Here is a 14,334-nt window from a genome sequence, read left to right as displayed (position 1 = left end):
AGCAAACCATTTACAGGGTTCTACGATCATGGACCTATGGATAAAAAGTTTAGCACATCTGAACCATCAATTGGACAGCAACAAGTTGATTCAATTGTGCGTGTTTATACTCTGGTCAATTTGGAACCGCAGAAACAGCTTTTTCTTCAACCATAAAAATCTTTCTCACCAAGATGTGATAGCAGCAGCTATTCGAATTCAACAATGCCAATAATTCTCCTTCTGTAGATCTAGTTACTGAGAATCCTCCTACTAATATGATAGCCTTTTCTTCTCCCCCTGTTAATGTCATGAAATTAAATTTTAATGCTGCCACAAATATGCATGAATGTAGGGGATCAATTGCAGTAATGGCCAGAGATCATTCAGGGGTCCCCCACAAGCAAAAGAATTGAATGTAGGGGATCAATTGCAGTAGTGGCCAGAGATTATTCAGGGGTCCCCCACACTTCAAGCTGCAAAAGAATTGACTCCATCTCTTCCCCATTAATTCTTGAATGCATGGCTTGTAGGGAAGCTGTCCAATTAGCCCACTCAAAAGGTTTTCAGAGAGTTACAATAGAAGGGGATTCTCAAGTGGTTATCAACGCCATTCTAGGATCCCATGCTCCAATTGAGATTCAGGAAATCATCGAAGATATTCAAATCCTCTCAAGATCGTTACAGTCGATTTCTTTCATTTTCGTTAGACGAAATGCTAATAAAGCCGCCCATGCTTTGGCTTCAAAGGCTCTTGGAGACTATAACTTCTTTTATAATTCCGTTTTCAAAATCAATTTGTACTTAATGATTTGCCTACTTAATGGCTTTCAATGAAGTTGTCTTACCTTTGCCAAAAAAAAAAAAAAAAAACCAGTTAATATACTAAATTTTTCATATATTATTTATCAATTATCAAAACAATAAATATAATAATTATTAATCTATTAAATGTAAAATAAAATATTAAAACAATAAAAATATTAATTTTTTAATTTTTTTTAAATATTAAATTAATAAGTGTTTAAGGTGATGTGTTTAATAAAGTTAAATTTATTAAAAATAATAATATTTTAAAATTTTATGAAATTGAAAAAATTATTTTAATGGGTTGTTATATGTATATTAATTGAATTGAATGAAGTGAATAAATCCACTAAAGCAGAGGCATCTCTTGCCATTGCCGCAAAGTGTCTTTTTTTCCATTGTATACATGCAATAAAAAAGAATAAACTTTTACTGTTCTTGAGCGCTAAAATTACTCACCCTAACGCTATTTTTTAAGAATTTAATTAATTTTTATTCTATATATATATATATAATGTTTATTTTCATTTTAATTACTTTTAAATCATTTAATTATTATTATTCTGCAATAATTTTATTTATAATAAATTGCAATTAACTATTATGTGATTATTTTATCTTCATGCAGTTTCTTATTTTTTTATCTTTATTTTTAATTTTTTTATATTATTACTAAAGCAAAGGCCTAACATTTTTTTTTCTTTGAATCTCCTTTAAATTTTTATTTAAATATTTTGTTTTATTAATTAAAATTTTATATTTTATTTATTTATTTTAACTTTTAAGCCTCCTAACGGTTCATATATAAATTCAAATGTCTTTCTAGTATAATTGTTTTAAATTATTTAACTATTTATTATTGAATTTAGGTTTATTATTATTATTATTATTATTATTATTATTATTATTATTATTATTATTATTATCATCATCATTTCTAAGTATTTTTATAATTACTTTATTTTATGATAAAATGAATTTTAATTTATACATCAACGTTATATTAATGAAATATATATTTTTAGCTCATTAAGAAAAGTAAATTGTTTATTTATTTTAACAATATTTTTTGCGCTTCTTTTTAGCTATAAACATTATTTTAAAATAATAAGATTTATTATTATTATTATTATTATTATTATTATTATTATTATTTAAAATAAACTTTGTTATACTATATAGCAATTTTATTTATAAGTAATAAATAATTAAATTTTCTTTGTCTTTAAATTTTAATGTAATTTATAATATTATTTTTAATTTATTTTTAATAATTAAAAAATAATTTAAAACAATGCGTATATATACATTATTTTTATATAATAAATCTATTACCATAAAAATAACGTTAAGCAATTTTTTTAGATGAGTTAATTAATTTTATTTTTTTAATTGTTATTATTATTATGATAATACTTGACAATTAAATATTTTTATTATAATTTTTTTATTTATTATAATAACTAAATAATAAATATTATATTATTAATATCAATTGATCTTACACTAAATATAAACATAACTAGTGTACAATATCCTGAATTATTAAGATTTTATTTCAATTAAATTCATTAACAAATTCTAATAATTATTGATAGATAATAATTATATTTAAAAGATGTAAATATAATATTTTATATTATTATAAAATAAAATTGAATTTTTTATGTAAATATTTTTTTGTTTATCAATAATATTAACATAATAAATAAATATATATATATATATATATATATATATATATATATATATATATATATATATATATATATATATATATATATATATATAAAACACGCAGCTTAAAGTAGGGGTGAACATTTTGTTAACAGAATTGAACCAAATTAAATTTTTAACTAACTAAATTATTAACTGACTCTAAAAATATTAACCAAATTAAACTAAAATTTAGAGAAAACTAAAATTAACAGAAATCAAAAATAATATATCGGTTATTGATTATAATTAAATTAATAAAAAAATAAAATATATATTTATATTATTAATTATTTAATAAAATATTAATAAAAACATATTTATATTCTTTTTATTTATAAAAAATAATAAATATAATTTAACATTAATAAGATAATAATTATAAGTTAAATATTATTATAAAAAGTTATAAAAATAATAATTATAAATAATATAATATTAATAAAATTACCATTAATATATTAATTATTTAAAATTGAGTTATTTCGATTATTTTGGTTACTAAATCAAAGGTAACCGATCTAATAATCGGAAAATCGAAAATTTTTATTACTAAATCAAATAAAATTTATTTTTATCGAAATAACTAAATTTTATCGCTTGATTATTCGATTATAATCAAATAATGTATACCCAAGCCTGAAACTTGTAATTACAAATAATTAAGAAAAAAAATAAACAGAATAAATTTTTATTACTTGGGGGCCTCAAGTAGGACTCCTCCAGGTCAAGCCCAAGTCGGCATTAAGGCCTTTAACTCTTTTATTTCGTAGAGATATCCAATGGCCCAAATAGAAATTTACATTTTAAATATTTTTTATATTCAAAATTTTCTTATTTTAATCTTAAATTTATGAAAATATATAAAAATAATAATAATATTTAATACTTAATTATGTTATTGATTTTGTCTTTTTATTACGTCATTGATATCAATTTTTTTTATAAATATAAAAACAAATAAATATTATTAATTCATTAAAAAAATTATTCTGAGTTAGTTTTCGTAACTATTTTTATTTTTAATGTGTGCTTGTATTTTTAACTAATTAAAAAAATTCACAAAAAATGAAAATAACTCTTGCTTTAAATGTAATTTTGATGATGCTGTGGACTTGCTGGATTCTCTGGCTGGTTTGGGTTGATTTGAAACACTCCCTTTACCTTGTTCAAGCTACATGTCAGGTCATGGTCAAGATTTGTCTTATTTTAATTCTCTTATTTCTAAATGTGGAGCTCTGTTGAGAGAGCTCAATCAAGCTAGTATTAGTTTTCTTAAGAAGTCAGCGAACCAATCAGCTCATTGTATTGCTCGAGTTGCTGTTTCTATGTCTGGGGAGAATAATAGAGTTTTTGTCCTCCATTGTTACTTACTGATTTACTGCAGCTTGATATTAGTAATTTATAAATTTGTTTTTGTTTTAAAAAAAAATTGTTTATAATACAATTTTAGGGTTTTAACCTTGATTAATTATTGGAGTTAATGGTATATAAACACAATGGAAAGATAAAATAAAATTAATTAATTCTCACAGGATCTTATTATATGGTACAAAAATTAAAGAATTTGATTATGTACCTTTTAATTAAATCTATGAGATAAGTATATTTCATGATGAATAACAAACTCAATTGGCTATTGTAACCCATTAATTATTCACATGTTTAGCCTCTAATAGTAATCCAAATGAATTGCAGTACAGAAAATTTAGTAAAGTTATTTTAGGAGAGAGAAGAGAGAACACGAGAGATAGTCCTAGCTCTCTCAATTGAATCACATGATAGGCTACCTAGATTCTAATTAAATTAGGACTTTAATTAATTAGTTCGCAAATTGACTATTGTGCATAACATTAGTAAACCTATTTTGTCAACTAAGCTAATATAAGAGTTTAATCAAATAATCAACCAATTTGGCTTGAAAAGAAAAGGAAGATTAATAAAGCTAATTGGATATAAAACACAAAATGTTTGTTGATTTTGTAATTTTATCCAAACGTTTTAATTTTGGATTGAGTATTGTAAACTTTTATATTAGGTGCAATTATAGCTAAAACCTAAAATTAATTTAGAGATATTTAAATATTATCAATTAAATTATGATAAATAAATACCCTAAACTTATAACTATGGTAAACAAACATCCTAAAAGGGTTTTAAACTTTAGTAATTAAGCTAATTAATTGCTTTAGAAATTATAACCACATCAATTTTTTAAAAAAAAATCAGCTCAATTAAAATATATATAGAGAGATTTCTATGAATTTAGGTAACAAAATTTAAAATTTAGAGGGTTTAGTTATCATTATTATAAATTTATTGTATAAAATTTAAATTTTTCTATATCAATTTTAAGCTATAATCTTAAGTAAAATATTTAATATATAAAGTAAAATATTTAATATAAAATTGAAACGTTTATATAAAATTATAAAATCACGTAAACGTTTGATATTTTATATCCGATTCTCTTTAATAAAATTACTTATTTAATAATCTAAAAACACATTTTTTGAACCCCAGATTAACCTAAGCCCTTAACAAGGAAGAGATCAAGACAGCATCATTTATATTGCAATTGTGGGTTTTTCACCAATGGTGGTTACATGGTAGCTTTCCAACCAAATTCAATTATATGCATCTAAGCTTCAAATGATAACATGAATGAAAGAGGTTGTTTTCTTCTATTTAACCCCATGTGGGATACCCTCCCTTCAACACCAAGTATGTAAGACCTTCCTTCCTTTCCACCATTTAGTTAAAGTAGTTACAGTGTCCTAACTTCCACTAACTATTGGCTCTCTGGTTTAGGAACAAACAACCACACCCATTATGAGAAAACTAGAGCTTCTCACTACAAACAAACTGAAATTTATGTGGGATTCCTCAACTTTCAACTAATTTTCAGTTGGGAATAGAAAGTCCTTGCTTCATAAAATTACAAAACATTGAGTTCCATTTGATCCTAAGGAAAATTTATTTGCTTGATTTATTATAAACTCAAGATATACATATGTAGATCTTATTTATTTTACATGTGAAATTCATCATACAATTATAATTTTCCTTTAATTCTAATAGAATTGAACTCAAACTCAAAATAATCCATGTAAATTTTAATATATGTATATTACCTATTACTTAAATAAAATAATAATAATAATAATAATAATAATAATAATAATAATAATAATAATAATATATGAGTTTGATGGTAAACTCAAATCTTATTGAATTGAAATAAATTCAGTAGAAAATAAAATTAAACTAGATTTTGATTTCATTTATTTTTCCCATTGAATGGTAGTTTTCAATCTTGTGAAATTTCATGGATAAATTTCAATAATTTTCTATGAGCTTATGAGATTATAATACTACAGTTTTTCAACTTAAAAATATAACATAAAACTCATTCAATATTTAAATTTTGAATAGTAAAGTTCATCTGACCTCTAATCACCGGCTTTCCAGTTAAAGGCTAACGTTGATAAATTTAAAGTGGCACTTAATCAGTATTTTTTTCTTATCTCTCATGCCACGTATAACACGATTATATTTAACTATACTATTTATAATAATGTTATCCTTCAATTTTGTCATTTATAATATCATTATTCATTAACTTTGTCAATTGTAATACCATTGTTCTATAATATCATATCAATGTAACACAATCATCAATGTAACACCATTATTATTTAAAATCATATTCTTATGATCTCATCCAATATAAATATACGATAATTTTTAATCTTAATTTATCTATTGAGAAATATAATATTTTTAATATTTTTAAACTATTGTTAATAGATTTAGCTTTTTATATTTTTTTATTATAAACAATATATTGTTAAAAAAATAAAGAAATTATTGTTAATTAATCTTTAGTGTTAAAAAAATTAAAAAGTAATAGTATTATAAATAATAAAATTGAAAAAAAATGATATTATAAATGACTAAATAAAAATTAATGATATTACAATTAATAAAATTAAAAAATAATCATATTACATATATATTAATTGAACGTTATATTAAATTTATTCATTTTAATATTTAATTAAAAAATTAATATTTTTAATAATTTACTTAGAAATATTTAATAAAATTTATCATAACATATAATATTTGTTTAATTTAAATTTAATTAAAAATAATACTAATATTTAAAAATATTATTAAAATATATAAATATATTTTATATTGTGTAATTAATTTTTTATTAACCATCAATTAATTTACTCAACCACTTATTGAATTCGGTGCCTCCCAAATCTAGGCGGGATCTCATATAAGCAACAGCTATACTGTTCATTTTATTTTATTTTATTTTTCCTGCTGACGTGTCTTCGTAAATGGCAACAGCTACACCTTCCACAGCCTCCATAATGGGAGGCTGTTACAGCTTTTTTTCACAATGAACTAATAAATATTAAATTAATAAAAAAAAATTTAAAATTTTAATTATTTCTTAAAGAAAATGACATTATTCTTAAATTACTTATTCAAGTTCCACTGGCACCAAAAAAAAGCGCCGCGTGTCCCCCCCTTCTTGAATCTTCTTCGACATCGAAAACCGAAAAAGAAATCACCAAATCAAAAAGCAACACATTACACACTGCACAATTGACTGTGTGAGCTCTCATAGAAATTTCCTTTTCGTCATTTCTTCTTCAACACATCAGTAGAAAAGGATCCCTTCTAGGGTTTTAAAAAAAAACACCAGAGAGCCAGATCATGGCACAGTCCATCAAGCCACACACGCACTCCTCATACATAGTTATAAAATTCACAGAAGGTAGAAAAACCCAAAAAAAAAAAATAAAATAAAATACAAAGAAAACTCTCAAAATGGGTCTTCTTGTCCTCCAAACTCCCTCTCCATGGCTTGGGCCTATTCTTGATTTCTTGGTGGACAAAAACCATCATCAAGATTCAAACCATAGTAACATACACAAACTGTTGGTTTTGTAATTTTCTTTTTTTTGTTTCTCAGGGGAAATTAATTATTGTTATTATATTTATATATATATATAATGTAAAATTAAGCTGCAGCTACGGTGCCTGCACGTGAAGGGCAGCCTTGGTTTTTGGTAGGGGACATAGAAGATTTCTTCTGGTCTTTCTTCCTTAATGCTTTCATGGAAGAAGAAAGGTTCCAGTTCTTGTCTTCAGCTTCATCTATCTCTATTTGTTCTTGCCTGCACTCTTCACTGCAGAATGGAGTGTCCCCTCTGCATTAATTAATTTCAAAAATTAAAATCCATAAATCTCAGAACTCCGAAAAAAAAATATTTTTTTCTCAGATTTATAATTAAAGAAGTAAAATTCCAGAAAATATCAAGGGAAAAAACGTACCTATACATGAAGATGTCTCTGTTGTTACCCAGTGGTTTCTTGCAAAGATAACAAGCTTCCAAGAAATGGGGTTGATGATCCTCAAATCTCGCATCATAAAACCTAGCGGATCTTGGAGAAGAAATAGACGATGACAAGTTCCTGAGACTACCCCTCCTCCCATAACAAAGCGACCGAGAAAAGAATGGGTGGTGGTGCTGATGATTACCTGAAAATCCAGCTTCCATACCAGCAATAGAAGCTAACCCATCATCTTCCTCAATGAAACAAGGCCTTCTAGACCCAGAAGACGACTCCATGACTATTTTCTTGTAAATTTGATTATATATATGTATATCTATATATAAATATAAACCCTTCTTTAGATTTGTGGTTTTCTTGGAGTCTTGAGAGAAAGGAGAAGTAACGAAGAAGAGAAAGGACAAAGTAGTTCCTGGTTTAAAGATGAGTTGGTGAAGACAATGAACAAGATTTTATAGCCAAAAAAAGGATTTTGATTTCTTCAATTTCTCAGAGAAAGAAAGAGTTATAAACAACGGCAGGTATCAAGAATCCGTGCCAGTGAATCCATTGGCTCAAAAATACCTGCATCCTAGTCCAGGCAATTTTAGTTAAAAATCCTGTTATGCATCTGCCCTTATTTTATCTATAAATTACGACCTATGCCATTGATAGAAGTACTGAGTATACACCTAAGTGGCATTTTTGTGATTTTAATTTATTACAACGGTTATTTTGTCGAGAAAAATTCTTGCTTTTTAGGCGCTAGATCTTTTTTCCAATAACCCCACTAGAGACCTAGGCTGTAACGTCAACATTCGACCCTGAAGGCCCCACGCTCGTACATTGCGCGTAAAATTAACGTTCACACCTCCAGAGTCAAGGGGTTGTTTTGTCTTTTCTTATTTTTTCTTTTTTTTACATAATTTTTTATTCTTTTCTCATTGTAAAAATTTCAAATTTAAGTTTCATATATTTTATGAAAATAAAATAATTTTTATATTTTTCTAATGTCAATGATATTTAAATTTATTTAAAATATTTTTTAACTAAAAAATTAAATTATTTTTTTATTTTTTAAATTTTAATAATTTTACTAAAATATAAAAATAATTATACATATATAATATATATCATTTATTTAATATTACAATAAAAAATGAAAAATATTTCACATTTTAGTAATTTTTCACAAAATAAATGAAACATTAAATATATTTAGTCAAACTAACTTATAAGCATAAAGTTTATAGTTATCAAGATAAAAAAACTCTTTTTTTTTATTTATAAACTAAAAAATATTAAACAAATTTATTTTTAAAAATTATAAAACTTATTTAATTAATTTATAAATTAAGATAAACAATAATTTTTTAATATAAAAATTAGAAATATTTACTATCAATGAATATTAATTTTTTTATTTGAATGAATTTTGAAAAAATGTAACTTCAAATTGGTTTTATTATATTAGATTTTTTTTTTAATTTCCTAGATGAAAGATTAAATTTAAAATTTGACAATAATAAAAAATACTATAATATAATTAAATTAAATTTTATTAATACTTGAAATTAGTACAACAATGAAATGGATGCAATTAAACTATGTGCAATAAATGGAAAATTTTTACAAACTAGAGAAAAAATTCATTTAGTTAGGTTTAAAATCAATAAATATTTATGAATTAATATTTTGTGGATCCATTGTAGGATTCAATTATTTTATGAGTGAATCAAAGCATATCCAATAATTTTTTAGAAATTTTATTTATCAATAGTTATAAAAATATATGTAACCTTAATTTTCTTTAAATGAATTTAAAAAGAAAAAAAATCTCAATGTCAAAAATCTCCAATTTGCCCATTAAGTAATAATTTTATATTTATATTGATTGATTTGACATATTTAAAAAAATTATATAATAAATTAGTACTATTTCATTAAATGACATCAATGGGATAAAGTGACCCATTAATAGGATGCCATGTGTTGTTCACATAGCAAGATTAATGGAGATTTTCTCCTAATGATTCTGATGTTAGAATTTATTAATGAGATTGAGTTTTGTTGTGACTTCATTGAAAAGGAAAACTAATAAGATTTTGACTTAATTGTTTTTTTTTAAAAGATATTTTAGGTGTATGTAAAGATTAATTTGTTTAACCATTAATCTTTTACATTATTTGTAAAGATTAATATGGTTGATTATTTATTTTTAATTGTTTATTAAAATTAATAATTAATAATTTTTATTGACTAGTAACTAATAAATATTGATTCTATAAGTTCATAGGTAGAGGGAAAGGAATAATAAGAAAGGAATTTGAAAGGCTTTTTAATTTATGGAAAAATGATATAATTTTTAAAAAATATTTAAAGAAAATTAAAAAATAAAATTTTGAATTAGCTTGTATTAATTTTTTAAAATTTAACAAAAATTTAAAAAATGGCTTCAAGTTTTTTTTTATAATAAATTTTTTATTTTAATTTTTAAAAGGGAAAATAATTTTATATGAATAAAAATACAATATAAAAAATTAAAATTAAATTATATAAGAAAATATTTATTTATAATAATTAAAAATTAATAATATTATTACAAAATTTAACTTCCTGACGCATTTTTTTGCTCTCGAGTCATTAGATGATACTTTCTGGCGTTACTGGAGATAGGAAAACGGCCAGTAACAACTAACAAAGGGGGTAGTGGCCAGAAGAATACTGACGAAGCAAAATGAGAGGGGAAGAGATCAAGAGGATTTAGCATTATTGTTAAATTTATTATTGAGATAATTATTTTTTTAAATATATTAATTAAAAATATTAAAAATAATTTAAAATTAATTTTAATAAAATTTAATTATAAAAATATTAAAATAATAAAATAATTTTTTTAAATTAATTTTTTTAATAATATTTAACATGATATTTTTATTAAAAAATAATTTAAACCTGTAAACTCAATGCTAAATAGGCATAAAGAGAAGATAGGATGTAATGAATACTAGACGTATTTGGATGCAAAAGTCTATAGATTATTTTTTTTTTATTTTTTATTATCAAATAATATAATTTAAATATAAATACAATTCGAATCAATTAAAAAATTATGATTTATTAATAATTAATTTGATAATTTCACCTTATTAATAGCTAATTTTATAATAAATAGTTATTTTGTAAAATTAACTATTAATTATGTTAGAAATTTTAACATATAATTTATAAATTTTAAATTTGTAAAATTTAAAAAAAATTAAAACAATTAAAATTTTCGTTTTGCTGTATTAGGAATTATTTTATTTATAAATAAATCAAAATCTCATGAAGTATTTTGTTTTATATTGAAATTCATAAATAAAAAACATTTCATTAATTTGAAAATATAACATCATTAGAATAAAAAAATAGATAAAAAATTAAATTATAAATTTATTAAAATATCAAAAATTAAATAATTTAGTTTTAAAAGCATAAAGATTATAAAAATTAAATTATAATTTACTCTATTTTCAATAACGTTAGTTGATTATGTTGATTGTTAATAAATTAATGATAATTTGTATGTAAAGTATAAAATTTTAGGTAAAGCACTTCTAACTTATTGATAATTTAGAAATTTTAATTTATGTTGAATTTAATTTATAAATTAAGAAAATTAAAAAATTAAATTTTTAAATTTTTAAATTTAAATTAAAAAATAAAAAAATAATTTTAAAATTAAGAAATTAAATTTTTTATTTTTTAAAATTAAAAAGTTTAGCCTATAAATTTTAAATTAAATTAAATTTAAGTTAAAAATTTAAATTAATTTAAATAAAAAATAAAAATTACAAAATTAAATTTTTTTAATAAATATACGTGAAATTGAATATTTTGTCATAAAATTTTATAACTTTTAACGAGAATATTGTGATAGGTGGCAAGCACGCGCCAGAGATGAAAGTAAGTGTAAGCACGGTAAGTTTTAGGAAATAATAAAAACAATAATTTAATAATAATAATAATAAAATAAATTAATAATAATAATAATAACCAAAACCCACGGTTTCGCTTTGTGGTATATAACACAAGGATCTTGTTCTTCACTCTAACTCGTGACATCACCCTTCACTGTTAATTCTTTTGTCCTTTCCTTTTCTACTTCTCATCTATGGGACCCATCATGGACCCCACTCCCGAATACCATCCACTGTGGCCCCACCCCCCACCATGCTTTTCCATCATCCTGTTGCTTCTATTTATTTTATTTATTTATTTTCTTCTTGAGTACACGACAAAGTTGCTTCGACGTTGATCTCATGTGGGGTGCTCACTCAGGCTCAGGCTCAGGCTCAGGCTCGATTAACTGGATTTAGCCATTATCATATTTTTTGATAAATAATAAAAATTAATTTTTAATTATTTTAATTTAATTTAAGATTGCATTTGCATGGCATATGGGGCACAATGCCTTGTCATCTATAAACTATCATGGAAACGACAATAAAAAATTTTAAAAAAAGTAGGGGGAAAGGGCACAAAACGACAAACCAGAGCAGAGCTCAAAGCGACAAGAGTAGGTGGTGACGCATACTATAATATCTACAAAGCTTAATATTAAAAAAAAAAATGGCAATGGCTCATGTTTCAAAGATTTTGTTTCCCAACTACAAGCTCTGCCCGTGAATCGCGGTCAGCCTTTAGCTTGCCCGTTCTTTAATTATTCAGTGTACACGTGTGGTGTTATTCTTGGCACCACCGTAGCACCTATGCTCATGTCATTCTGCCACGTTTCAACTGTACCGCCATATTATTTTTAATTTCTTAAGAAACATAATATTAATAATTTGATTTACAATAATTATGGTCTTAATTAAACAAATATTTAGCATGTTATTGTCTCTTTATTGTTAGTATTAATAAATAAAACTAACAATATAAATAATAGAAGCCATATTAATTTGTCTAATGGGCAAGGTCCGCACATTTTTTTTATAAAAAAATAATAAACCTTGCATTTTTTTATTATATATAATTATTTATTCAATTATGTACGTATCTAGAATTTAGTGCATTATTCTATTTTAATAATTGTACTATACTATTGTATTATTGTATTTTAGGAAATAATTTTACGATATTATTGTAGATAGGCCTAATATCAAAAGAAGTCTTGTTTTTTTCTTTTTTTTTTCAATTCTATTCAAAACTTTTAATTTTAATAATTGTACTTAAATTATCATAATTTTTTTATAATTCTATTCTATTTTTGTCAATTAAATCTTAACTACTACTTATATATAATCACTTCTAAAATTTAATTTTATTATTATTTTTTAAAAATAAAAAAATATATATTAATTAGATAAAGAATGCAAAAGGAAGGTGTAAATTAATATATTTTATTTTTATATAAATAAAACTAATTATTCATATAAAAAATTTTCAAAATATGATAGTATTCACAGAATATGTAGTTTGATCAATATGTAACCTACTTTTTATTTTTATGATTTTATTTTTTAACTTTATTAGATAGCCTCAAAGTTTATATCTCCAACTAAAAAAATAATTTATATATTGTAAGATACTTTTCTCTAAAAAATAAAATATTTTAAATAACAAAACTATTAATGGGAGAAGATATCGTAAAAAATCTAGATTTATTAATAAAAATATATATGAGAATTTATTTACTTAATATCTATTAATAATAATAATAAATAAGAAAATATATATCCAAAATTTATTATAAATGGATAAAAATTTGAGAATTATAAAAAAAATAGAAAAGAAAAAAATGTATTATCATAAATAAAAGCATTCATTAATATTATTCGAAATGAAAATTAAAAAGAAATAACGAGAAAAAAGTAAAAAAAAAATTAAAAGAGGATAAGAGATTTATTATTATTATTATTAAATGAAAAGCACAATATACTTATTATTAGATTACAAATAGGAAGTAACATTTTTTTTAATAATTTAAAAATAAGTAGATAAAAAATTTTAAATTATAGACTTCTCATTTCTTGTACCTTAAAGTGAATGAAAATTAATCATATTTTAAATTTTATTTGAATATATATGAGACGCTTAAATGACGATGAAATTTATTGGTGATGAAAAAAAATTTAAAAAAAAAAAAAGAAAATGGGGTGGGTATGTGCAGTTGAGAAGTGTCGCTGATCTATCATTCATGCACTGAAGGGCAAGTAGACATGGCTGTTATGGGTGAAGTTTGGGCAATTGTGCAGCGTTGGACTAAGTCTTGGAAAAATCCCAGCATTGAAAATTAATTCCCACTCCTGGACCAGTTGATTTCGGTCTTCATTTTCAGTATGGTCCGCTATAACTTTTGCACTATATTTTCAACTCCATTATTATGCTACTTCATTGGAACAGAATTCCACAATTTCAACTGCACAATGGGTTGAGTTGATTCCCATTTTGATTTGTTTGATTTTTCATTATTTACGAAAATGTAGA

At 23.0% G+C, this 14,334-nt stretch overlaps 1 protein-coding gene across 1 annotated transcript; it reads right to left on the bottom strand.

Annotated features, from left to right (window-relative positions):
• Positions 1–7,128: 7,128 nt before the first annotated feature.
• Positions 7,129–8,445, bottom strand: LOC110641943 (FCS-Like Zinc finger 2). The gene is made up of 2 exons (XM_021793842.2): positions 7,861–8,445; positions 7,129–7,736 (listed from the first exon to the last, which is right to left on the bottom strand). Exons 1-2 carry the CDS (start codon positions 8,157–8,159, stop codon positions 7,547–7,549), a joined length of 489 nt encoding a protein of 162 aa, XP_021649534.2. The 5' UTR covers positions 8,160–8,445; the 3' UTR covers positions 7,129–7,546.
• Positions 8,446–14,334: the final 5,889 nt, after the last annotated feature.

This window comes from Hevea brasiliensis, chromosome 18 (assembly GCF_030052815.1).
Source record: "Hevea brasiliensis isolate MT/VB/25A 57/8 chromosome 18, ASM3005281v1, whole genome shotgun sequence".
Lineage (NCBI taxonomy): Eukaryota > Viridiplantae > Streptophyta > Magnoliopsida > Malpighiales > Euphorbiaceae > Hevea > Hevea brasiliensis.
The sequence above is the reverse complement of the archived record's forward strand: the minus strand, read 5'-3'. Positions and strand labels throughout refer to the sequence as shown.